Here is a 27,042-nt window from a genome sequence, read left to right as displayed (position 1 = left end):
AAACGCGACACTGTGCGAGCGAACATGCACAAGGGTTGCTACGGACTCCATGATGCCAAAAACCGTACTGTGGTTAATCTGCCATTAAAATAATAATGAAAATATAAAGACCACCCAGAATGCAATATGAAACCAATAACAATAACCTACTAAACTAACAGTCTATTCGGAATCTTGGATCAACGATTTGCTGAAAAATACGAAACCGACATAGAAGCAATACATACCAATGAAAACTACTTACTCCAACTCATAAAAAACCAAACATCCATCGTTGGATGCGTCCAATTTCAAAGTCATCAAATGAACGATAATAGGATCCCACGTTGTGGTATCTAAGCCAATATTTGTTAGTCCACTTAAGCATTCGGTTATGACGTCATGCATTTTCTTCAGGTTGTAGGCATCTGGTTGTTGAATGGTAGGCAAATTCAGCATGGTGTTCATAAAGGAAGTAAATTGAAGACGCCGATTGTCATAACGCTGATTTAAAATGTCCCAGCATGAGTTGTAGTTGTCTGCGTTAATTGTGAGATGCTGGACCAATCTTTCTGCTTCTCCACGAAGTTTAGTTTTGAGATGCTGCATCTTCTGTGCCTTGTTGATTGTTGGATTGTTGTGGACGGTTTCTACGAAAAGATCTTTGAACGAAATCCATTGGTTGTGGTTTCCCGAGAATTCGGGTATCGAAATGCGAGGTGCCGATTTTTGATAATGTGACGTTGTCCATATCTTGCTGTTGAGATCCTTTCGCATGGAATCGTACCTGTTTTCTATGTCGGTGAATATATTGTAGTAAGTTTCATGAGCGCCTTTGAGTAAGCCATCTATCTCCCAGTGTTGTTTGTCTATGTCCGTCCATTTTGATTTTAGGATATTAAGATTATCTTCTAATTCCCATTTTTCATTGTTAGGTGCAATGGCAATTTTTGACATCGCTCGGTCGATTGCCTTGAAGTTGCATTCTTGTTTGCTTAACAGTTGAATGACGTCACTGGTTCCGGTTTCCGTTCCTTCCAGACGCTCTGTAAGGTCGAATTGTACTGAACTGTTCGCTTCAGTTAGCTTGTGAATCAAGTTTAGCATATCCGCCTTAGTAACGTCGTACATGTTTTTTGTTTTTGTGTGGATGTCTTCCTGAAAGTAGGTGATGTTTTTGTCCTCGATTTCTGTTTCGAGGACCCCATGTTGGCTCTCGAACTTATCCCATAAGGCGTCGAGATTGGCCAGCCGTTTGTTTAAATAGTCGCAAGTTTTCCTGTCCGCTGAGTCTTTCTTGTAGTTGGCGCACAGGGACTTGATGCTTTCAAAGCAGGCTTGTTGCTGCAGGAGTTTGCTCATGATGAGTTGAAGGCTAAGCTGTCGCTTGAAGTTAGTTGGTATGTCCAATCACCGCCGGGTTTCTTGTTACCGTGACAGGCGATAGGATAGCCAATTGTTAAGCTGATGTTCTCAGTAGTTTACCGAGTATGAGTGAGCTGACGAGTTTGATCGATGTGATTGAGCTTGCACCCCGTCTGTTGTAGTTGTAGGTTCCGGAGCGCAGCGTGGGTGGAGTATTACCTCTGGTTCAGCCCGATGTCCGTGCTCACAGCTCACAGGCAATCAGTGCTTTTAGCACGATATATGTGCCTTCTCAATTTACTGGTGAGACCCGCTTGTGGGAGGCCAGTAAACCGATTCACTATCGTAATAAGCAACAAAACACTAAATACCTTTTGTGAGCAGCGAAGGACCCGGAGAGGTTCGAAGGACCATAAAATGTAGGGGCCGTTAGCCCTTACACTTGCTTGATGCGACTGGTAGCGCTGGTGGCGGAGGTAGAATAATACACTGAAGGTTGGATGGTTACTGAACGATTTATTGAGGAAAACCAGGGTTTATATAGTGGCTGTCTACGTGCATGGCATTTAGGTGACATTTAACAATATTAAATATAATTATAATTTCTTAGATGATTCATACCCTTGACATTTCTATTGTGCGTTAATTAATCTATTTTCTATTTTCTTAATGTCACATGACGTATGCATCACGTAGGGCTTACGCTATAGTTTATCGCAACGTAAGCATGTACAGTAATGAGACTGTACAAGGCCAATAACAGTTATCCGTTGGTTGCAAGATAATATACAGATATATTATTAGTAAAACAAAGTAAGTAATATTTAAAGTGAAACTGTGCAAGCCCACAGTAACAATCAACATGAAAATTGATGTTAGAGGTATGGACACATTAAAGTATTAGGTGTGTATTAACGTTAATAGTTGTTTTAATTTATACATATTGCACTTGTAAATAATTTAAGTGATCACGCTTTTACCCAAAGATCTTAACTGTAATACTTACTACATTTTATGTAATGTGCTTGGTTAGGGACCATCCCTTGCATCAAATACCAAAATATGTTTTAAGCCAAGATGCCAATGATGCAGTACTCCTACAGTAAACCTATTAAAACACTAAAAAATTATTATATTCAACTTTTTTGTTAAGTAATATATCTAATACGTCATTTTTAAACTTATTTTTAGGGCCATATTAAAAGGATTCGTTGACTCAAATCCCTGATTGTAAAGATGGTGAATGCGAGATAGTACGGCATTTGCGCCGTAGTTAGTGGAGTGTAGTGAGACTTGAAAGAGGGTGGTATACCTGGTGCGATGTTTAGGAACCCGAAATAATATGCCACACAGTAGCTCAGGGCAATCAAGATGGTTTTCGAACGATATCAAAAAGGAGGTTCATGTCTGCCAACTTGCATCTATTTTCAAGTGTAAGAAGATTGTATTCATGGCAGCCGTCAGAATAAGAAGTAAATGAATTATTAAATTTGTAATTTAAATGGTTAATAAACTTTTTCTGGATTCATTCTATTATATATTATATACTATTTTGAATGTAAGGACTTACAGAATTTAACAGCCGGAGTCGCCTTGTCTGTACAGACTGCCAATTTTTGCATGTGAGGGACATGTCCAATGTATGGCTATTTGTATGTAACATACCATTGGCCAAGGTTTTTGACAGAGGGGTAAGCTCTTAAAGGCGACTCCAGTTGTAAAATTCTAAGTTTAAGGATGTAACAAATTAATTCAATCATTTTTTTTATTTTTAGTGGGTTTGTACTTAATATTACAATTATTTTAATGTATGTGGACACACACTATTTGACGACCAGTTTGGCCTAGTGGGTAGTGACCCTGCCTACGAAGCTGATGGTCCCGGGTTCAAATCCTGGTAAGGGCATTTATTTGTGTGATGAGCATGGATATTTGTTCCTGAGTCATGGGTGTTTTCTATGTATTTAACTATTTATAAATATTTACATATTATATATATCGTTGTCTAAGTACCCTCAACACAAGCCTTCTTGATCTTACTGTGGGGCTTAGTCAATTTGTGTAATTAATGTAGCATAATATTTATTTATTTATTGCTTCACAGTTTCTTCTTTTTTGTTTTCACTTGAGTCTTTATTTTCGCCCTCCTCATTTTCATTTGCTTCATCCTCACTGTTGCTATCACTATCAGATTGGGAGGAATTATTACCAGTATTATTTGTTTTAGGCTTTTTACCCTTAAGTTTTGCCTTCATTTTTTGTTTCAACCTTTTGGCTCTTTTTTTGGCAGTTTTTTGCTCAGCTGCTTTCCTGTTTTCTTCTATCTTCTTATGATACTCCTCATCTAGTTTTTCCTGTAAAAAATTTAAAAATAAATGTATGGTTATCTGAATCTAATCTCAACAGATAATAACAAATTAGAACAAATAAAAATGTTAATGATCATGATCAATGTTTGTTGAATAGTGTTTCAACAAACATTAATCTGCTGACATTACAAAAGGAATCATTACTTAAATTATACCAAAGTTTACTTTTTCACTTTTTTCCTGAATAAACTTTTGTCTTGCATATTCTTTCCTTCTCAAGTGGCGGTAAACATGGAACTCTCCTGAACCCGCACCTGCACTGGAGCCCATCACATTGCGGACAAAGTCTGGAGGTGCTGCTAGGGTCTTCTGCTTTGGTGGTTCTGGTATGACTACTGGTTTCTCCTTAAAGAATAACAACAATATGAAATTTGCTGATTTATAGTTTTAACTTTCAGCTGGTTTATTTGATATAGGTAACAACTGCCTTTCAATAACAATAAATATAATTATATTCATATTATAAAACGCCTAATCTTAGACACAAGATTAATAAAGAGAATATAATTAGAATCTATAAACTTACAGGGTTCTTCATGAGTTTTTCCAACTTCAGCCTCTGCAGGTCGGTAGCATTTTTTACTACAATAGGTTTCTTTTCCTCCTTTTTCGCTTCTTTATCATCCATTTTACTCAATAAGTATGCTGCTTGAATCCAAGTTTATAGAATCACTATCACAGATTTTAGCTACTTACACGAACTAATCTAAAAGTTCTATAGTATGAAAGTTACGTTGAAACGATAAATTCGTAACATACGGCCGGGCCCTATTTGTCACACTACAGTTGAGAATTTAATCTGTATATGTGGTTTATAAACAAGGCGATGCCGTGATAAAATCACAATAGAACGTAGTGACTCTTTGATCACAATTATCACATCAATCAAGCCAAAGAGCATATAATCACTACGTTCTACGTTCGTTCGTTCTGAATCAAGCTTCAAGATCGACTTGACATCTTGCCTATGACGTTGACAACAAAGAGCATATAATCACTACGTTTGTTGACAACTGCAAATGCTTGTGTTGCCAGGCGACAAAAATCGGTTTTAAGAGCTTGCATTTCTAGGGTAATCCTGATTCATATCGATTTAGAGTCGCACTAGTTTCACCTTCTAGAGGTCAAAGCTATCACCACATCAATCCGGCGAATCCGGTGAATGAATCAAATTCCTTGAGGATTCCTCTTAATTTCTTCATTTCTTACACCAGACGGTAAGTTTAAATTTTATTATTTAAAAAACTTGTTTGAAAGAATACTTAACATTGTTTTATTCGATAATTATTGCATTACTTTCTTGTAAATACCAATCTTTTACATAACGTAATTTTTGTACCCTGTTAGTAATCGTCAATTGTTTTAATTAATGTTAATTTACGAAACATACACAGTGAATTGTAGCTTAGCTATCGCAGGTTTACCTTATGAAATCGTATTGAAATTATTTCGCTTTTGTGTAGGTATTCAAATCACACATAACCTATATTTGACCTTGTCGACCTTATCAATGTTATTTATTTTGTTAGAAATATCTTTTTGAACGCCTAAGGCGAGGCGTTCAAATAGATATTGACAAACTGTGTTTATAATTTGTTTCTATTAAATCATCATTATTAAAGCTTGCATAAAAGTAGTGGAATTGTAATAATTGCTTACCTGGTTCGCAAACTTATTAGTATCTTATTAGTAATAAGATACCACCAGTGCACCTTGAAAGTTTTATGACTAACCTATATTTTCATCCATAGGATACTTTCACAACTCTCCAAAATGCCAATCAAGTCTATTAAAGCTCGCCAGATCTTTGACTCTCGTGGCAACCCAACAGTAGAAGTTGACCTGGTAAGGACCATCATTGCATATTTTCTTAAGTATCTAATCAGTCGTTAATCTCTGTATTTCATTTGTAACAGAATGTGGCCAATTCGAATATTTTTGCAAGTAAAGTAGACACAATTGCACAAAAGTTATTTTACCAGTGTATATGTTATGTATTATATAAATATAAATAAAAATTATTTATTCTCAGACAATTAATACAGTCCATATTTATTAGTATCAACTTACAACCTATGTTATGTTACCATACAATAAATTACATAAAAGAAATTAGTTTTTATTCTTCTTCTCTTCTCTTCTTCTTTAGCCCTTCTCTACCCTTTGGGTGTAGGCCTCCTTCATTTTATGCCACTCGTCATGGTTCTGTGCCACCTGGAGCCACTTCTTCCCCGCAGTCCTTTTGATGTCGTCGTCCCAACGCATCTGGGGTCTACTTTGAGGACGTTCCTCCCCCCATGGTCGCCACTCCAGTAGACATTTGCTCCACGAATCGGTTTTTCGTGCTATATGACCGGCCCATTCCCACTTCAGTCTGGCTACGCGTTTTACAACATCGGTGACCTTGCTCTTCTGTCTCAGCCACTCATTCGTTTTACGGTCTCTCAATGTGATCCCAACTAGTTTTCTCTCTAGCGCCCGTTGGACAACGCTTAACTTATGTAGTATGTCCTTGGTGAAGACCCAGGTTTCGGCTCCATAAGTGAGAACTGGCAGAATACATTGGTCAAATATGCGGGCTTTTTGTTTTTATTATATGGAATTAAATGCAGCAAATTGAGTTGGGTAAATAGTACTGACAAAATTATTATCATTTCCTTAGTGTGAAATAAAATTAAAATAATCCTTAAATATTATACAGTTAGCATCAAATACTTTGTAGCAGTCAAAGTGGCCAAATAGTTCGGTACACCATACTAGATATATGGTGTACCGAACTATTTGGCTACTTTGGTTGCTACAAAGTATTTGACGCTGAATGTACAATAGACTGTAAGTTATAAATACTAACCCCCTTATTCATAAACATCTACTAAATTTATTAAGCTGCTATTTATCATTTGTCCCTTTCCATCATACCAATACGTCGGAAAGGGACAAACGATTATTAGGGGCTTGTTAACTTTAGTAGATGTTTATAAATAAGGGGGTAAGTAGTTACTTGTGTACCAAAGTGGTATGAAAATTTTCATCGTTAATAAATATTTAATTGTTTAGTTTCATTGGAACATTTAAACATCTTTAAGAACTAAGAATATTTTAGTTATGCTTACTAAGTGGAACCTGCTAGTATACCACAGGTTTTCTTATAATTATACATTTAATTGAATAATTTATTTGTAAGGTGACTGAACTGGGTCTGTTCCGTGCGGCCGTGCCCTCTGGTGCCTCCACTGGTGTCCATGAGGCTCTGGAGCTCAGAGACAATGTTAAGGGTGAATACCTAGGCAAGGGCGTGAAGACGGCCGTCAGCAACATCAATGACATCATCGCCCCTGAGCTGCTGAAGCAAAACATTGAAGTCACTGAACAGAAACAGGTTAGAAGCAAGTGGTATCACAGTAAACAGGCATGTTCCAGTTTTTTGTGATCATTAAGCACATTGGACCATCATTGCCTACTTTGAAATTCTAAATAATCTATTTACTATGCTTGTAGAGTTGAAGACATGCTTCTATTGTAATTTTTTTAATGAGTAATGGGTTTGCAGTTGTAACAATTTAAGCTTTTTTATATATTTTATTGGAACTTGGAAAGGCTCATCCCAAAAAATTGGGACTAATGAATTAATTTATTCCTTTTTTTTCAGATTGACCAATTCATGCTGAACTTGGATGGCACTGAGAACAAGTCCAAACTTGGTGCTAACGCCATTCTCGGCGTTTCCCTTGCAGTCGCTAAGGCGGGCGCAGCCAAGAAGGGAGTGCCCCTCTACAAACACTTGGCTGACTTGGCCGGAAACGCTGACATTGTTCTGCCAGTACCAGCCTTCAATGTTATCAATGGAGGCTCTCACGCTGGCAACAAGCTTGCCATGCAGGAATTCATGATTCTTCCCACTGGTAAAAAAAAATCTCGAAGACTTGAAAATAACCACTCTGATATCTGTTGTAATTATATACTTGTAAAATCGAAATTATACTCTAGAGCTGGTATTTAAAAGATCATTGATTTAATAATCACACACACACAGTTATGTACTATAATAAATAAGCTAACTTATTAATGTGCAGTAAAAGTTTTATTGCTATTGGCCTTTATGAGTCTGACTATTCTCTGATAGTGTTTCAAGTGGATAATTATGTTAGAATCATTGTGAATCTTAAATATGTAATAAATTGTGAATCTAAATATGTAATATAATATTTTATTACAGGTGCTACCTCATTCACCGAGGCCATGCGCATGGGCTCCGAGGTTTACCACTTCCTGAAGAAGATCATCAAAGAGAAGTTCGGCCTGGACTCTACCGCCGTCGGCGACGAGGGTGGCTTCGCGCCCAACATCCTCAACAACAAGGATGCTCTCTTCCTCATCCAGGATGCTATCCAGCAGGCTGGATACACTGGCAAGGTTAGTAGTTGAAGGTGTTTATATCTTTGAAACCACTTTGGAATGCAGGCATTTAGGCAGGGTTACATGCTGGTGCTGGCAGGCTGTGTTAAATAAGGGTTCCTTTTGTACCTTTTTGGTACAGAACCCTAAGAATAGTTTGCAGTTGTCAGTCAGCAGCTGATTCATTACTAACTTTTTGCCTCTCAAATTGCCCTAACTCTAGTTGGATATGGCATGCGGCATATATAAGGATTAGGTATCCAGTTTAAATCACTTTCGGCCGTAATCACTTATAGAAAATTGGGTGTTCTGAACATCGCACGTGGTTGCATAAGTGCGCAAAATTGGTCTCCTTATAAACTGAACTTCTCTCTTGGGCTTCTTACGGCGTGCTCGGGCGAGAAAAAGCGCGCGCCGTTTCGACCGAGGCACGTCTACACTGGCCGTTTTGTGCGCGAGGAAATTGCCTCGCGCGTATGCTCGCTCTGTGTGGACCCGCCTAATGATAAATTTCTTTTTCCAGATTGAGATCGGCATGGACGTTGCCGCGTCAGAATTCTTCAAGAACAACAAGTACGACCTCGACTTCAAGAATCCGAACTCCAACCCCGACGACTACTTGCCGTCCGGCAAGCTCGCGGACCTGTACTTGGAGTTCATCAAGGACTTCCCCATGGTGTCCATCGAGGACCCCTTCGACCAGGACGACTGGGCGGCGTGGAGCGACCTCACCTCCCGCACCTCCATCCAGATTGTTGGAGATGACTTGACTGTTAGTATTAGTAATTATAATGATGATAGATGGGGCATGTATTTTTTGTTGTCAACAAGGCTCTTTGTACCAAAATTACCGTATTTTACGTATTTTCTAATTTCTGTTATGCATAGTATCTTCATAGTAGTCTATGGGTAGAAGTTTATTGATATACGAAATACAAGTAGATTAAAACATAGTAAAACACTTGAATTAAAAACTAATGATATAAATTTGCCTTTGTGGGCATCATCAGTATTGATAATTATTCTTCACGCTTTTGGTGCGTGTCGATAAAATGTGCTTAATTTCAGATTCTGGAGTCTATAATCTAGGCAGTCTAAACTGAAATGTACAAACGACTTTATTGACGAGTGCTATTAGAAAAACACATAAATAAGCATCCTCCTTAATTTTCATGGATCTTTCTTGAAATTACTGAGAGTGCTTTGTACTGACCCGTATTGCTGTGCAAAACCATACATTCGAGTCTAAAACACAATAAGTGTGGTCTGCCTAAAGATGACGTTCACAATATTTGTAACATTAACATATTTGGTCAGGTGACAAACCCCAAGCGCATCGCCACAGCAGTGGAGAAGAAGGCCTGCAACTGCCTGCTGCTGAAGGTGAACCAGATCGGCTCCGTCACCGAGTCCATCGACGCGCACCTGCTCGCCAAGAAGAACGGCTGGGGCACCATGGTCTCCCACAGGTACGCAACACATACCCCCTTCATTCTTTTCTTTCCTTTATTAGCTTTTATTTCATTTATTTATTTATTTAATCTTTATTGCACAAAAGAAAACAATCTTATAGTACAAAAGGCGGACTTAATGCCACGAGGCATTCTCTACCAGTCAACCTTTATCACCCATAATGATATCTAACTTTATTGTAAAGTGATAGGGTTATAGGGTTCAAATTTGCGTAATTTCTGACCATATGCCCGTTAAATGTGGTTCACGGGGTCATTGCGATCTTCTAATCTCTGTGTCTAGATTATGACCTTGACAATGAAACGGACCTTACAACCGGTCAAAGTTACATGGAACATAGCTGTTAGATTAGAGCTTCATTCATAACTTTCATAAGAAAGTGAAATTTAGGCGCTATAAGTGTATAGTTACTTACAATGGATACCAAGTTTAATCTTAAAACAAGCTGCTTTTAGTGAATTGTAACTGTTTTGACTCTCGAACTCCAAAGTATGACCTTTGCTATCCTTCACTGACCTAGTCTATTATTCCAGAGAGCAAACTGATAGTGATATAAACTGGACAGTATGGACTTTGATTTTGATATCTCTGTTGTTTAAATATCATTCATTATATGGTCATTCATTTTCGTTAATTACTTATGATTAATTATTATATGTATTTATATTACCTTTCCCTTATCAGATCCGCTTTAAATTTAACCCGTGGAGCGCCCTGCCATACTATACTAACTCAATAAATATTTTGTAGGGTGGACACTCCACAGGTTAAAATCTAGCGGTAAATGTCAAAAACGTCCCCCAAACTCAAAAAACTACTAATCAGATTTTCATACGGTTTTTACTTATCGGTATATTCTCAGGAATTTGTTAAGATCTTTTGTAAAATTGGTTGAAATATATATATATATATATTTGGGAGGACAATATATATATATATATATATATATATATATATATATTTTTTTTTTTTTTTATTATTTATAAAAGAGAAGTTACATCGGCTATGATCACTTATCTGCCAAACTGCATAGCAGCAACACTGCATAGTATGACGATGTTTGCTAACGATGTCGGAAAAAATCACGCTGTCTAGGAGTTTAATCGACAACTCTGCCTAATCCGTTTGAGCTATAACAACACAATGTATTGTAGGGTTGTCCCTCTTTCATTGGTCCATGTCTATCTTTTAAGGAAAATTTACTATACCCATTTTAACATCTAGAAATATATTACCTAATATGTGGTATTTGCAAAGTTGTATTAAGTATTTCATACAGATTACAATGCTACCTTACACCATACAATTTAAATGAATATCTCAGGAGATATCGTAAATTAAAAATTCCATTTCGTACATTTAATTTGGACGAAATGTTAAGGACGCTCACATCTGTTAGTGATAATTATTACGCTGCGATTGCTCTACTATACCCCCACCATGCACTTCGCACGTAGCCAATAATAGAGAGCTTTTCAGTCGAGTTCCGTACAATATTGTTTCTACGAGTCATCTAAAATAATACTTTTTCATCTCTAAAACCTGAATAGGCGGGTCCACATAGAGCGAGCATACGTGCGAGGCAATTTCCTCGCGCACAAAACGGCTAGTGTAGACTTGACTAGTGACGCCATCTTGCCGAGCAAATTGGCTCGGGTGACGCAAACGTGTTGAGGCAAAATTTACACGAGCACGCGGCCGCGCAAGACCAAGCGTTTGTCGCTGCGTGTGGACCCGCCTAATAATTAAAGAAAATTAGGCAAGTATCTCAGAAGTACAAAAAACATCAAAGTGAGCATAATATATGAATATTACTCATGAAATAGTCGCACGTTGGTGTCTTCTTCACTGGACCGCGGCGCCACGTGATTAGGCGGGTCCACACAGAGCGAGTATACGCACGAGGCAATTTCCTCGTGCACAAACCGGCCAGTGCAGACGTGCCTCAGCCGAGGCGACGTGCGCGTTTTTCTCGCCTGAGCGCGCACAGCGAGGAAATTGCCTCACGCGTATGCTCGCTCTGTGGGACCCGCCTATTAGTCAATTTCATTGTAGTTGACTACAGCGTTTGCTTATAAATATTATAGTTGAGTTCCAACGCCCATACATGAAAAGTACGCAATTACAGTTTGGTATACGAAATCATAATTCATCCATTACAGTCGAAGAATAGAAAAAATTACATTTTAATTTTTTTATAGGTCTGGTGAAACCGAAGACACCTTCATTGCCGACCTGGTGGTGGGCCTGTCCACCGGCCAGATCAAGACGGGTGCGCCGTGCCGCTCCGAGCGCCTTGCCAAGTACAACCAGATCCTGCGCATCGAGGAGGAGCTCGGGGCCGCCGCCAAGTACGCCGGCAACAACTTCCGCAGACCCGTCTAAACTTGTTCATTTATAGGGCGTGTTCTGATAGAGTGTTGTACTGTATGTTTCTCTCTCATCTTGTGATTGTGAACATCAGGATATGCCCGTACGCTCCATACTGTAATGTATGTCGTGATTAAAGCATCTTATCTGCCTGTAATGTCAATGGTGTAGTGTTGTTAAAGCACAGTAGTCAACAATATGATTGCTTTTATGAAATTACGATGTTTTGAAGGCAGTAGTTGTCACTTTTTGAATGTATGAATCTATTTATTTGAAATTTAAGAATTTACTGTAAGTAAAAATGTGAAATGAATGTTATAGCATCGAAACACTCATAAATACACTATATACGTGGTAAATATTTAGTTTTATTCAAAGAACACTGTCCCAAGTCCTCGAAATTAGGCTCATTGTATTATTAAATTGATTATTAGGCAGGGGTAAAACGATTAAATCAAACGCAACTCTCCAGTAGAAAAATAAAACAACAAGGGCTAATAAAATACACTTGTAAGTTGTACTTACGGAAGTAGGGACTCGGCTATGAGAGATGTATATCATTACCTCATTCTAACAAATAGCTTTGTCCCTACTTACGTAAGTTAAACTTACAAGTGTATCTCACGCCTAAGAGCTGGTTGCATGACAATAGACTGACTGAGTTACGTTTTGGTTACGTTACTCAGCATGCAAAACAAATTTTGCCAATGCTAATATAACTTTATCAGTAAAAAAAGGCGCCAATTCAAATTTTCTACGGGATGATAACCCTTTGCGCCCACATTATTTTTGCTGCTTTGTTCTACTGACGGAAATGACTTAACAGACTATAGTTGATTTAGCAGACTTAAGCCTGTAGAGTTAGACCATGATAAGTCTGCAACGATCTTGATAGCAGACGCAGTGCAAGTGTTATTTTATACGTCTAACTTCTATGAAATTATGACGTATAAATACACTTGCACTGTGTATGCGCTATCAAAATCGTTGCAGATTTATCTTGGTCTAACTGATCTAACTCTAATGGTCTAGTGATTAATGGATCGGATCCACTTCCTTTTTCTATTCCACAGAGGTAATATTACATAGAATTAGTATATAAAATTATATTTTTTTGCTTCTATGGATTGCTTATTAAGATCATTTTGAATTTGGGGTAAAATTGGTCTTCCCAGTTATTGGGGTAACAATATGAAAAGGTTGGGAACCACCGCATTATTAGGAACGTTGAGTAACAAAGGTGTATGTAGCAGCACAGCAATTAATCTAACTTTTTGAACGTTCTTCTAACTGTCAAAAACAACAACTGTCAATGTCATTCCTAAAATCAAACGTCAAATTTCATTGGGTAACATAACACTACAAATTACTATCACGAGTTTAATCTACTCTCCTAATCCAAGACTACTTTAAAATCAATATGGTGCGGTTGTCTCCAGCTCTCTTGCGTGTGCCGGTAATAAAGTTCCGTAAGGGTGGTTTAGGACACTCGGGATCGCGTGCTGCACCCGCGGCGGCCGCAGCGCCTGCGGCAGCTCCTGCACCTTCTGCAGTACGTTCATTATATTAACTGCTACCTACTTTCTAAGTTATCATACATTATTCGTGTCATCTGAACTTTAAAAACTATACCTAGCCTATGTTAATCTATCTTTACTTCCGATAAGTTTATTTTTGGCATATAATATTTTCAAACGTTTCCTTTGACTAATTTGACTTTCATTTTGACCTAAATAATATAAAATACATGCTTGATAACAGTGTGTAAACGGATGGATGTATACTTTAAAACAATTTTGCATAATATGAACCTTGTATGTATGAACCTCTTGTTTTCTTTAACTGTTAAAGGTACACTTACAATAACCTATTTTGCCTGTATGATGTATAATTATTTGTTTATTTATCTAAGAACCTCAAAATTGTTAGTGTACAGTGGTGGCTTCAGATACTTACTGGCTTCCAGAATTTTCCCGGATGAGTATAAATTTCATTTTAATGTTAATATAGACTCCATAGCTCACTTTAGTCTTACCATGAAAAGTCCGAAGCCTGTTTATCACTGATATCATTATCACTGTTTGGCAATGTTTATAGTAAATTCTAGTAAATTACATGTCACTTTATAAAAAAAGTCTGGTGCATGAACTATTCAAATTAATATTACACTTTTGTTACAGTCTTGCGCCTTCAGGCCGGCAGGAGCACCACAAATGAGTACAAGTGCTATTCCTGACATTGACCTTCCGGCACGCTACAGAAGAAAACCCCTCTCTCAGGAAGAGATTGACCAGATAAACGGAGGAGGCATTGTTTAGTTCACAATATAATTATTGTTGTAGAATGTAGATTATTTGTCAATAATGATTGACAGTATTTATTTGTTACTTGTAGTTTAATTTGTCCTTAAGTACTACCATTAGTTTAGTTTATCATGTGTTGTGATTCCAAAAAAAGTAAAACTTATACTCATTGCATTTTACTTGCAACTTTTTTGTGTAAATTGATAGTCAAGAGGTAATTAGACTAATTGTATTAGTGTTAAATTATTATGTACTGTTGTTGTTTTATTAGTTTAATATTCAAGCTAAATGTTACAGGCTGATCCACCAAAGCTGGCGGGGAAAAAGTGAGCTAAACAAATGACATCTATAATTGTGTAAGTACAATTAGTACAGTCACCTGCAACACCTGTAACAATATAAATACTACTATCCATGAAGCACTGCCTAGCTCCTTTTTATATAATACTCATTTAAGCAGAGTGGGGTACCTCTTATGGATCTATCTTGTTTTAACCATACACAATTCAAGCACAAAAATATATCATGTACCTACACAATTACATACTTATATCTCTGCAAATTAGAAAGTAAGCTATTTTCGTGGGCATCGTCATAGGTGACTGTACATAAGTACATATAAACATTTGGTCATACACATACTTTATTCTCTCATTCTAATAATTCACCCCAGCTGTGGTGCATTGGACCTGTATGTGGCATAACTAGTTTAAAATACCTCAATTATTTCAGAAAGAGAAAGAGCGCGCAAAACTTTATTTGAAACCGAAAAAGGAAGGACCTTTACCATTGGCAACTATTAAAATACCTCGCGGTGTCCTGGTTCAGTCAGGCAAGAAAAAAAAACTAGTGTCCCTAAGTGTAACTATTGGAAAGCAAAGGAAAAAGAAATAATTCAAGTTGAACATAATCATTTTATTGAAAAAATATAAAATAGTATTTATTACTGAGAATGGCATTTTTGATTAAGCACCTATGACTGTTTAGGTGTGTAATCCACATAGAGAATATAAAGAACGTAAATTAAAGAAATGACTAGGATTACTCTAATAATACCGAACGTTGAGTTTTTCGCTCGGGATGGCCCGCACCTGTGCAGCCGCCCCATCGTAGGCGCCATCGCTGTTCGCCTCGAACTTTATGACGCCAAACTTGGCGAATCTGTCTTTCCACGGAACTGTTTGTGGCAAAGTCAGCAAAGCGTCGGTTATTGCATTTTTGATATGATCTGGAATTTAAATTAGTATTACGGCGTAATCTTACGGCATGACATGGTCATGACCAATAAAGTTTTCTTGTTAGCATTCAAAAGCCCACTGCTGCGACGCTTCATTCGAATGAAAACAACGTTAGATAAACCTAAGTGTTTTTAAACGTGCATATCTGGTGCGTGTCCACTGTGAGGAGAAAGATCTTAATAGAAATCGAATTTAAAGTAACGGGCATTTAGTGCTCTGCGCCGCTGTGGGCTGCAGCTTTTAGACTGCAGCAAATGCCGGAAATACTTACAGACTATGTTTGTTTACAAATCAATTTAGGTCACATTTCTAATAACGCTACCTATACAATAAGTTGTATTTTGTTATGTAAGATCAGATATAGATAAATAAAGTTTAATTATTGGCACAACCATCCGCAATGCTATTCAGGCCAGGAACATAATTATAAAAAACAGTTTTGACAGCGGCGTAGCGTGTGTGTTTGCCGCCCGGGGCCCGTCAGAAATTTGCCGCCCCGTTTATGATCAACATTAATTAATAGATAAGAAAAAGTTGAGTAAAAATGGTAAAATACAACAAATAAGTTCAAAAACTAAACTTCGACTACTGAAAATCGGGCTCAAAAATTATGAAAAAAGAAAAAAATCTCATCTGAAATAATCACACAGAAAATACTTAATATATATCATCTTTTAGATAAAGAAATATAACAAAACATAATTTACCTAATAAATTTTGTATACAATGTGGGAACAAGTAACCCGACAGATTTTAACCTCGCATTCCTGAGGTCATAAAGAGCAAAAAATGTTGCTTGACTTTTGGTCAAATTTGGCAAAAAAGTGTCGGTATGGGTTTTTAATTTAAAGGGTCGGGGGTGATTTACTGATGAATGATTCCACATACAAACTTCAACCTTTTTTTCTCCCTAACGACCTTTTCCTCCCCCTTTTCACCCTTACGGGGTCATTTTCCGGTTAAAAACTATCTACATACCAAATTTCAATTAAATCGGTTCAGCGGTTATTGATTCCCCGTACAAAATTCCGCCCCCCTTTCTCTTCCTTAGTGGCAAAAAATTTCAAGTGTTTGATTTTTTGTTTTGTTTGTGTACTAATACTATCCTACATACCAAATTACAGCTTCCTAAGACTAGGAAGTACCCTAAGGGTTTTAATGATCATCAGTGAGTGAGTAAGTGACGAAATCTGGATTTTTTAGATATGAATCTTCTTCTTTTCGTGTCGAGATTCCTTTTTTTATACGATGGACGCCCAGTAGGCAGCGGTGTTGACAGCCCTAGCTGTCGCGTCCCTCAGATCCAGCTCCGAGCAGCGATGCGGGCATGCGGGGCACGCTAGTAGATGTGCCTTGGTTTGCGTTGCTGTGTCGCAGGTACGGTCACGTCTGAAAATATCGATACAGACAAAGTGCCAAAAACATGTATACTCTTTAACTTAATTTATGGGCAATATGGTAGTGTATACATATTTTTGGCACCATTTTTGTATCGATATTTTCAGACGTGACTGTATATTGATTGAGTCGAGGGGCTACGGAGCAGCCCCATTTAGATAACCCCAAAATATTAATAAAATCTAAAGTATGAGAGCTATGTAATTAATTTTTTTTTTATGCTTAATAAGTCCACTATTGACATTATATCCCGAAATTTTCGTTGATCTGGTATAATTCAAACCCAAGTTATGAGGGTTCAAAAAACGACGAAGCGCTTCGAGAAAAGGTATGTAGTGCCCTGACGTTTCGGTTTTCTTGTCTTGGCGGGGGCACTCCCGTGCCCCCAGATTTTCAGAAGAATTGCCATTATCTAAATAAGCATAAGAAGTACTGTATGCATAACAAGACCGATTTTAGAAAACTGTATGAGATTCTCTAAATGCTACGCTAAATGCGGTCAAGAATACCGATAAAATCTGTAAGTTTGCTCGTTCCCACGGTGTAGGTATATTTAATATTCACAAACATATTTAAAGGACAGCCGTGGTCGTATGCTACGGTAATAAGCTTTAAAGCAGTAGTTCTTAACCTTTTCAGTTCTGCCACGCCTATGACTAACTAGCGAACCCGATTTTACCCCTCCTCCCAATAATTATCAATATTCTTTCTTACATAGGTCTAATTTTTGTTATATTTAATTAAGCTTATTGACCCCGTAAAATACCAGTTTTACCCCTACGAGGGTAATTATCACTTTCAATGCCAAGAACGCCACTAGGGAGTTCTCAATAACTTTGTTACATGCCACACGACTCCCGAGGGGAGTTCGTACTATACAATTATAGATGACTAAAGGCCATGCCATCCGACTCCTCTAGCGAGTTCTTACGAAACTTACGATTTTTCAGGGTTGTCACTATACCTGGTTTTTTTAGGATGAGAAAAATCGTGGGATTGTCGTCGTGCGATTTTTAGGAATACAATTTGAAAGCTGGCATATTTGCCTCTTATTTTCTTCACCATAACGTGAACAAAGGAATCTTAAATCTTATTTTAATATTTTCTAGAGATTACTGAAATAACAGATGTTTTAGTACCTAATTAGGTAATAAAACATTCTTTGAAAACCATTTGTAGTCGCTTTTAATAGCCAGAGTTCAAAAATAACAACCACATGTTTGGCGGTATATTATAAATGTAGCAAATAAAATAACGAGAAACAAACAAAGAAATTTCGCTTTCATGGTATTTTTGTCTAGAATATGCATGGCGTTGGCAATTTTGGCCATTGTGACAGCCCTGGACTCCCTAGAGGAGTCGACGGCATACGGCATAGAAATAAATGAACTCCCCAGCGGAGTTCTTGGCGTGCAGCGTTGTTTATTCGTCGAGTTCGCGTTTGGACTCCACGGGGGAGTCTTACGAGTATATAGATGTTTGTATTTACGCCGGCGTTCAGCGATGGACTCGGATTTTGGCCTGGCAATGAAAGTGTTATCCCGAGGTTAGGAACCGATGCTTTAAGGTAAAAGTAAATGATTATTTCAGATAAGATTTTTTCTTGTTTCATACGTTTAGAGCGCGATTTTCAGTAGTCTGGTTTTCGTTTTTGAACTCATTTTTTATTTAATTCATTTTTGGATTATCATTTTGTTATTCATTATTTAAATTCATTTTAAGTACATTATTTTTTTGTACGAAAGGCGCCCTTTAGTACAGCAGCACACGCAAAGCGCCCAATACCGATGTCAGGCTGTTTTTAACATAATTGTGACAAATACTATTACTTATTCTGTGATCATGATTCGATCGCGTGCAGCACGCCAAGTTCATCGGGCTATGTCGACTTTTTTTAGTATGAAGGCGCCGACGGCACTCGGCAAAGGGCGCTGTGTTCAATGTGACGTCATTTAACATATAACCAGCGGACAACCGTGTAAGCTCGGCGGTGGCTCTGAACGCCGCACTCCGGCAGCGATGGACCGCCCCTGGGCTATAACTGCTGAAATCGAAGTTCGTCAATTGCGGGCATTTTTCTCTGTCACTCTAATTACGTCATAGTGAGAGTAAAAGAAAAAGATCCACGCAATTCACGAATTTGGGTTTTCACGGTAGGCCCCCTGCATCGCCGCCTCGCCTCGCGCCGTTGGCTCCCGCGGTGCATTTTGGCGCGTTCGTGATCGTGACGCGATTTGAAAAATTTTGATTTCTTAATTTTATATTTTTTAATGCCGTGTTTGCCGCCCGGGGCCATGCCCCCCCCCCCCCCCCCTGAGTTTTGAGTGGTTCACGGTTAGTTTCACTAGACTTAAATCGACCGGGATATAAACCGTAATTACCTTTTATATTGTTTTTGAGCTCCCGATATTTCGAAGCAGTTACATGCATCTTGTTCACGGGTAACTGGAGATAGCGGGTGGGTGTCAAAGTTGTGTAGAAGGCGGCGGCTGGGTGTTGGGTTGTGTGTGCAGCCGACGCGTACGAATGAGGGTAGACCGAGCGCGGTATAAAATAGTAATTATTAATTAGTGGCATACCTGGTAGTTGCGCACTGACCACTATGGGGTAGGGCGGCAGGCGTCCCAAGGTCTCCAGAGTTATGATGTCTTTCCCACCATCATGCATAAACTTTTTGGAGTAGAGCAGAGTCGTTGAATCAACGGCGGCCCATTCAGCTTGCTTCGTTAACACCATTTGGGCTGATGCCAAATGTGACCCAGATCCTGAAATGAGTATTACATTAGTTTCTTTTACATGGATTATTTGGAAAGTTTATAACTATTTATTATGAATTAGTAGGTAATACTTAGTAGTGATCCGAAAAAAGAGGCATTCTCTCCTTTTCCCTTAAGAGTCTTAAGCACGAGTTTGCTGCCGCTGAGTGAGTCCTCGTCGCTGTACGCGAAGGTGCACCCGCGCAGGTCCAGCAGCGTATTTACGTTGTGCGCTCTGTAAATAACCACAAAATCACTAGCGACGCTAGCGCGGGGTGTGATAACACTGTATTAGGTAGTCGACGAGTGAATTGTGGAATAATAGAAGCAATCTTTATCAGGAGCCAATGACACGGGCTGATAACATTTAACTTATCTATTTGTTTTTGGTGTCGACAATGCCCGGAAGATTGCAATGAGTTAATTCATGATGTTGATTCCAGTAATTAACTAATGAAATATGAAACTGGAGATGAGTGGTTGGAATACCTACCTACATTAAAGATGTCCGCTGTTATAAAGATTCTACCGTACAACGCCCCCTGTGTCGGTACATCATGCAATGGCGACCTTGCTAGGAATGTGATAATGTCAGTCAAGGCTAAATCTATTTATAATCCTTGAATCTAAATAATGTGGGTAACAAGTATATGCTCTCATAACTATTTATGGTATTGGTGTACCTTCTACTTTATAAACTTCCGCGCATGAGTTACATACTGCGACTGAAGTAACCACTTAGTCGTAGGAAAATTAATCACTAGATGCTGTTGTCGATCTTATGAAATAACTTATGAGTAAATTGATTACACGCCATTGTGTAAAGGAATTTTGCTTTAAGTAGTCTTTGCTATTTAGCTTTAAATAGTGTCGATGTAGAGTGCCTAAAGAGGTAGTCGCAGTCACAAGAGCACGGGCGTTGCGGCCCCTCTGAATTGTTAGCGCCTGGAGCGGATATAAGGTCATAATATCCCTCTTATGTAACAAGTACTAAAGCGAGCTAATATGAAAGCGACAATCCGTCGAAGATCAATCATTTGTGTGATTCATTAGTTAATGATGAAGGAATTGATGACAAAACACACCTATTTATCTTTATCAGTGTTAAGTACTACTTATACTAAGATCATTGAATGAACAGCGCTATTGTTCTTACTGTCTTTTTTTTCTATTTTGTAGTTATTGTGAGAGTGTAAGATTACTAACTCACATATAAACTAGATTTAGTAATTAGGTAATTTAAGTTAAAGGTACAGTCACGGTCTTTAATTGTTGAGCCATTTAGCGTTTAACAATTAAAGATCGTGACCGTACGTGGTTCCAGTAGCCCAGTCGTACATATACTCTACTATATACGAGGGTCATGCCAAAAGAAATTAGATACTCAAAAGTTACCGACTTTATTCTTTATTACAGCTATCTATTTTTTCGAAGTAGTCACCGTGAACACGTATACACTTTTCCATCCGTCTAAACCACTTAGAAAATACCGATGACCACTCTTCTTTAGATACCTCAGAAATTTCATAATTATACGCAGCCAGGGCATCTTCTTTGTTCTCAAATCGCCTTCCTTTTAATTTTTCTTTAATTTTGGGAAATAAGTAAAAATCGCAAGGGGCTAGGTCGGGGGAATATGGCGGGTGGGGCAAGATAGTCACGTTTTTTGAGCTGAAATAGTCAAGTGTTCTAGCAGAAGTGTGAGGGGCAGCGTTGTCATGGTGCCAGAGCAGGTGCTGAGTTCCCGATTTCGGCCGCTTGTCACACCAAGCTGACAGTACTCTGGGGGCACAAACTGTCACATACCATTCAGAGTTGACTGTCCTTTGATCTTCTAGCACTATCGTAGCAATATGTCCCGTCTTGCAGAAAAATGAGGCAATCATTTGTTTTTGTGTACTTCGGGTTCGGCGACATTTTGTTGGCGTCGGCTCATCTTCAAAACACCATACTGTGGACTGCCGCTTTGTTTCGGGGTCGTAGTTATATAGCCATGTTTCGTCACCTGTAAGTATATCATATACATTTTTTTTCTCGCCAGCGTCGAATTTATCTATCATAAATTTGCACCAATCTACGCGGCGGTCTTTTTGCAAATCGGTGAGTTTGTGCGGCACCCATCTTGAACAACGCTTATGAAGGGCCAGATGATAATGAATTATAGTTTGCAATGCTGCTGATCCAATACCCAGCTCACGCTCGAGCTCTGCATATGTAATTCGTCGGTTCGCACGAACATTTTTTTCCACAGCCTGTACGTTTTCTTGAGTGACTGCGGTTGGCGGCCGTCCGGTCTTCGCCTCATCTTCAAAGGTCTCTCGTCCCCTTTTAAATTCAGCAAACCAATTAAAAACAGTTGCACGTGAACAAGCAGACTCGCCAAAAGTTGAAACTAAAAGTTCAAAACACTCTTGAGGTTTTAAACCTTTTTTAAAATCATAATAAATCATAACACGAAAATCACGTCGAGTGAGCTCCATTGTTGCGAAAATTTCCCTCCAAAATTACCCAGAAAAAAAATAATTAAAAAAGGAATCCTAACATTTTCCGAGTGTTCCATATTTGAATTTATTAGCAAATAACCTACCTTTACAATGGTGTATAACTGGCCAGTATCGATCAAATGACCATAGAGTATCTAACTTCTTTTGGCATGACCCTCGTATATAATTATTATGCTTTACTAAGAACTGAAGCCCTGAAGCTGAGTATGCGCATACCTATGAAATAAAGACAATACAATACAATACTCTTTATTGAATGTACAGAAGCAAACAAAGACAATTTGATAGAGGTAACAACAGACGGTCTCATCACTTAAGAGCGATCTCTTCCAGACAACCTTTGGGTATCGGAGACAATAAAATTAGAATATACGGTAGGTGGCACAAAGAAAAACAACAAAATAATAATAATAATTAAAAGTAATTGTACGTCGATAGAGTCAGCAAATAAGTTGTACTTTGCATACAAGTTTATATGAAAGTGCCTCTTCTGTGCGGCTGATCATTCTTCATGGATGCAGTTTTTATCGTTAGGTAGGTCCTACAAGTATGATCAATCAGCCTTTACGTAACTTACTTTGATGTAGCGTTGAAGGTTTATCTGGTAGCTACGTGAAAAAGGAACACCGAGGGACAGTATATTGGTATACTGAGTAGTGACTTACTTTTCGTCGTGGGGTATGCATTAATGATAGTGTCGCAGATGTTGCTAGACTTGTTCTCGACATCCATATGATACGCGAACAGGGGCGTAATACCAATAGTCGCCGTTTTGTCAGTTACTTACTTTTTGTCTCGGTGTATAATGACGTCGGAGAAGTAGCCGGGCTTATTCTCGACGTTCATCTGGTGCGCGAACACGGGCGTAACGGGCAGGAGCTGCACCGCCGACGCGTCCGTCTCCCGGAGCCGCATGTACGCTGCCGCCGTCATGAACGCTATGATCAATCACACATCACACGCGTCAGCTAGGGTCGGACTCATAAATTGATGTGGGACTGGCGCAGTAAGTAATACATGCGTCTACAATGTCATTAGTTGCTTAAAGATGAATTATACTAATAGAAGCGATGCTTATCGGGCACGGGAGACTTAATTGTAAAATTATGACACTATATGATTCTATACATTCTACTTATGCAGATATTCTTATGGATTTCGAGCTTATACTACATTAATCGCTACAAAACTGGACTGCCCGCCAGCGAAAGTACACGGCCATGCACGGCCTCCATTGGTTAATCGGTAGGACGATCGCTTTTATATCGCCTTAATGAATTTGTCTCGTTATAGAAAACAATATAAGTACCTACGAATACTATATAGGATAAGTATGTTCTTAGAACATGAAATCAATCGTGTTAATTTAGTCGGGTCTCATTTCACATATGCGTCTATTTATATAAGTAAGTACCGGTATACTTGATCCCCAGATTTGGCGCAGCCAGTATCAATAGTAGCGGATGAAACAACGCTCCAAAAGTATCTGCCACCCTGGAATACTTTATCAGATAGAGATAAATCCTTATAGTTCGCACTCAGAAGTATCTGTTAAAATCTATAGATCCTGTCATTCACGAAGACGCGTGCCTTGACTCGTATTGTCGTGTTATTAAAGGTTACATTTGACAAACGTGGATGACACGAACTATAATTGTTAACACCTAGAGACATATCTCTTTTTGTTAAGCTGTTAGACAATGGAAGATGCTATGCTTTTGACGTGTTGTCTGGATTGGTTAGGTCATTTGACGACTGTACCACAGATTGTTAGGGTTCCGTAGCCAAATGGCAAAAAACGGAACCCTTATAGATTCGTCATGTCCGTCTGTCTGTCCGATTCTGTCACAGCCACTTTTTTCCGAAACTATAAGAGCTGTACTGTTCAAACTTAGTAAGTGGATGTATTCTACGAACCGCATTAAGATTTTCACACAAAAATAGAAAAAAAACAATAAATTTTGGGGGTTCCCCATACTTAGAACTGAAACTCAAAAAATCTTTTTTCATCAAACCCATACGTGTGGGGTATCTATGGATAGGTCTTCAAAAATGATATTGAGGTTTCTAATATCATTTTTTTCTAAAATGAATAGTTTGCGCGAGAGACACTTCCAAAGTGGTAAAATGTGTGTCCCCCCCCCCCCCCCCGTAACTTCTAAAATAACAGAATGAAAAATCTAAAAAAAATATATGATATACATTGCCATGTAAACTTCCACCGAAAATTGGTTTGAACGAGATCTAGTAAGTAGTTTTTTTTTAATACGTCATGAAATTAAAAAAAAAAATTTTTTTCATCATACCCATACGTGTGGGGTATCTATGGATAGGTCTTCAAAAATGATATTAAGGTTTCTAATATCATTTTTTTCTAAACTAAATAGTTTGCGCGAGAGAACCTTCCAAAGTGAAAAAAAGTGTGTCCCCCCCCCTGTAACTTCTAAAATAACAGAATGAAAAATCTAAAAAAAATATATGATATACATTGCCATGTAAACTTTCACCGAAAATTGGTTTGAACGAGATCTAGTAAGTAGTTTTTTTTTAATACGTCATGAAATTAAAAAAAAAAAATATTTCATCATACCCATACGTGTGGGGTATCTATGGATAGGTCTTCAAAAATGATATTAAGGTTTCTAATATCATTTTTTTCTAAACTGAATAGTTTGCGCGAGAGAACCTTCCAAAGTGAAAAAAAGTGTGTCCCCCCCCCCTGTAACTTCTAAAATAACAGAATGAAAAATCTAAAAAAAATATATAATATACATTACCATGCAAACTTCCACCGAAAATTGGTTTGAACGAGATCTAGTAAGTAGTTTTTTTTTAATACGTCATAAAATTTAAAAAAATTTTTTTTCATTAAACATATACGTGTGGGGTATCTATGAATAGGTCTTCAAAAATGATATTTAGGTTCCTAATATCATTTTTTTCTAAACTGAATAGTTTGCGCGAGAGACACTTCCAAAGTGGTAAAATGTGTGTCCAAAGTGGGAAAATGTTGAACAAGATCTAATAAGAAGATTTTTTTTTTAATACATCTTAAATTGTACGGAACCCTTCATGCGCGAGTCCGACTCGCACTTGGCCGCTTTTTTTTCTTTTTAATTAGGTACTTACTTGAAGCGTCCTAAAATCATAGACCTCCGATTTCGAACAATTTCTAAGGGCTCCTCTACACGATGGCCCAGCGTAGGCCAGTCCAAGGGACGCAGCTATGCGGTGAAGTGAGATAGCAATATCACTTGCTCCCTCTAACGCATAAATGCGTCCCTAGGACTGGCCTACGCTGGGCCATCATGTAGAGGAGCCATAAGAACTCACGAGTCATTCATGTTAGATAGGTACACTAGTCAAGTCGCAACAGTTATCTACCTATGCGTAGTAAACGTCAGAGGTCAGAGATATATTGGTTTAACCGCGTCGTACGGCTGCATAAGGTAGCCTACCGATAAGACGTGCACATTTCAAATCGGAGGTTGGATCCAGTGAGTCTCTTGTTTGGACTAACTAATCCCAATAAGGCCTAATATTTACCCTTCTGTTATGGACGTCAGATGACAATCGCTTTCGGAAAAAATCATGAAGTTAGGTTGCCAAATCGCACATCGCACCCCGAGCTCTTTTACTCGCTTCTATGTTTGGGCAAATACGGCACGGAGTTGCTGTAATTCATTTTGGAATATCTAGGTATACACGTACCTAAGTATGTTGTATTGTTTGCGAAGTAAATATTGAACGGAAACTGACAGGTTTTTATTTCTATAAAAACAATCGTAAGAAAGGTTTATCAATTTTGAACCTTAATGTCGACGCCAAAGAGTCAGATTCATTGTTGCACTTGTAAATTCCGCTATGCACGCCAACATTAAGAAAAGAAATCCTTATGAAGTTAGGAAAAGAAATCCTTATCGTTTTCAGGCTCTCATTTCAGTTTTCTCATGTCGGAATTTACAATCTGCCTGTTTATTTTCTTCTGTATACTTTTTTAAATAATACATGCACATATATACAACGCATGAAGTCAAATGAGGGTAAGTTACTTGATTACTATCTTAAATAACACTCACCTAAATCCACTTTATTGGCGCTGAAAGGATCCGGGCGGTCTGGGAAAGGCCCGGGACTCCGGCTTTCATACTGCAACGTTGTGTAGCAGTTCAACGCCTTCTCCAGCAACTCCAAAATCAACTCGTAAAGTTGCACCGGGTGCGTGGGGCACATATAAGTCACTATACGAAGTTCTTTCTTCTCGGACTCAGACATTTTGGCTTGAGTAGTTTATCGGAATAATTTAACGCTACTAGTCGGACTGACTGCAAACAAAGCTATTTATGGGCAGTTTGGTTTGTTTATTGAAGCAAAATGAATGTGAGTTTGTTCTTATTATCGGCATCGCGGAGCACATCGATAAACGTACCACGCTGTAGGCACGGGCGGCCCGGTTTGTATTGTATACAGTGAACTTGTGTGTGACGTCACGCTGCACGCTGTCGATGCGTGACGCGGTAATGCTGGCATCGTCTGTACCGAGCTAGTTACGAATAATGCGGCTTAGTAAAAAATGAGAATAAGTATGTGCAAAAACAGCGAGCAAAGTTAGTTTTTGCTGAGAGTGCTGATTTTGAGTCCCGAATAAGTACCAGCTAGAATTAGCAATGTTCAGAAATGGTCCGTATTACCGATTCATACTAATAAGTAAAATCAAATTAAATACTAGGAGTAATAAAATATGAAACCAAAGATGAATTGTTCAAACGAAAACTTAAAGACCTGTTAATTAAAAAGTGCTATTTATTGATGATTTTCAGGGTTCCGTTCCGTACCCAAAGGGTAAAACGGGACCCTATTACTAAGACTCCGCTGTCCGTCCGTCCGTCTGT

General features: G+C 38.4%; 4 protein-coding genes across 5 annotated transcripts; 2 read left to right on the top strand and 2 right to left on the bottom strand.

The window, feature by feature from the left end:
- Positions 1 to 1,840: 1,840 nt before the first annotated feature.
- On the bottom strand, positions 1,841 to 4,587 carry LOC133524318 (PRKR-interacting protein 1 homolog). The gene is made up of 3 exons (XM_061860256.1): positions 4,240 to 4,587; positions 3,879 to 4,058; positions 1,841 to 3,698 (listed from the first exon to the last, which is right to left on the bottom strand). Exons 1-3 carry the CDS (start codon positions 4,339 to 4,341, stop codon positions 3,435 to 3,437), a joined length of 546 nt encoding a protein of 181 aa, XP_061716240.1. The 5' UTR covers positions 4,342 to 4,587; the 3' UTR covers positions 1,841 to 3,434.
- Positions 4,588 to 4,773: 186 nt separating this feature from the next.
- Positions 4,774 to 12,310, top strand: LOC133524317 (enolase). Its single transcript, XM_061860254.1, has 8 exons — positions 4,774 to 4,930; positions 5,465 to 5,558; positions 6,898 to 7,092; positions 7,363 to 7,615; positions 7,930 to 8,126; positions 8,632 to 8,880; positions 9,426 to 9,577; positions 11,783 to 12,310. Exons 2-8 carry the CDS (start codon positions 5,487 to 5,489, stop codon positions 11,964 to 11,966), a joined length of 1,302 nt encoding a protein of 433 aa, XP_061716238.1. The 5' UTR covers positions 4,774 to 4,930; positions 5,465 to 5,486; the 3' UTR covers positions 11,967 to 12,310.
- A 961-nt stretch (positions 12,311 to 13,271) lies between these two features.
- Positions 13,272 to 15,207, top strand: LOC133524316 (uncharacterized). 2 transcript variants are annotated; one of them, XM_061860252.1, is made up of 3 exons: positions 13,272 to 13,503; positions 14,132 to 14,263; positions 14,987 to 15,207. In XM_061860252.1, exons 1-3 carry the CDS (start codon positions 13,372 to 13,374, stop codon positions 15,146 to 15,148), a joined length of 426 nt encoding a protein of 141 aa, XP_061716236.1. In that variant the 5' UTR covers positions 13,272 to 13,371; the 3' UTR covers positions 15,149 to 15,207. The 2 variants fall into 2 exon arrangements, with proteins under 2 accessions (XP_061716236.1, XP_061716237.1); XM_061860253.1 differs by having other exon boundaries at positions 13,275 to 13,503; positions 14,552 to 15,207.
- On the bottom strand, positions 15,149 to 26,687 carry LOC133524315 (uncharacterized). The gene is made up of 5 exons (XM_061860251.1): positions 26,230 to 26,687; positions 22,938 to 23,088; positions 19,739 to 19,881; positions 19,470 to 19,655; positions 15,149 to 15,482 (listed from the first exon to the last, which is right to left on the bottom strand). The coding sequence occupies exons 1-5, from the start codon at positions 26,423 to 26,425 to the stop codon at positions 15,301 to 15,303; spliced, it is 858 nt and encodes a 285-aa protein (XP_061716235.1). The 5' UTR covers positions 26,426 to 26,687; the 3' UTR covers positions 15,149 to 15,300.
- Between the last annotated feature and the right edge of the window lie 355 nt (positions 26,688 to 27,042).

Source organism: Cydia pomonella, chromosome 13 (assembly GCF_033807575.1).
Source record: "Cydia pomonella isolate Wapato2018A chromosome 13, ilCydPomo1, whole genome shotgun sequence".
In the NCBI taxonomy this organism is placed as follows: domain Eukaryota; kingdom Metazoa; phylum Arthropoda; class Insecta; order Lepidoptera; family Tortricidae; genus Cydia; species Cydia pomonella.
This window is presented reverse-complemented; position numbering and strand designations above follow the sequence as displayed.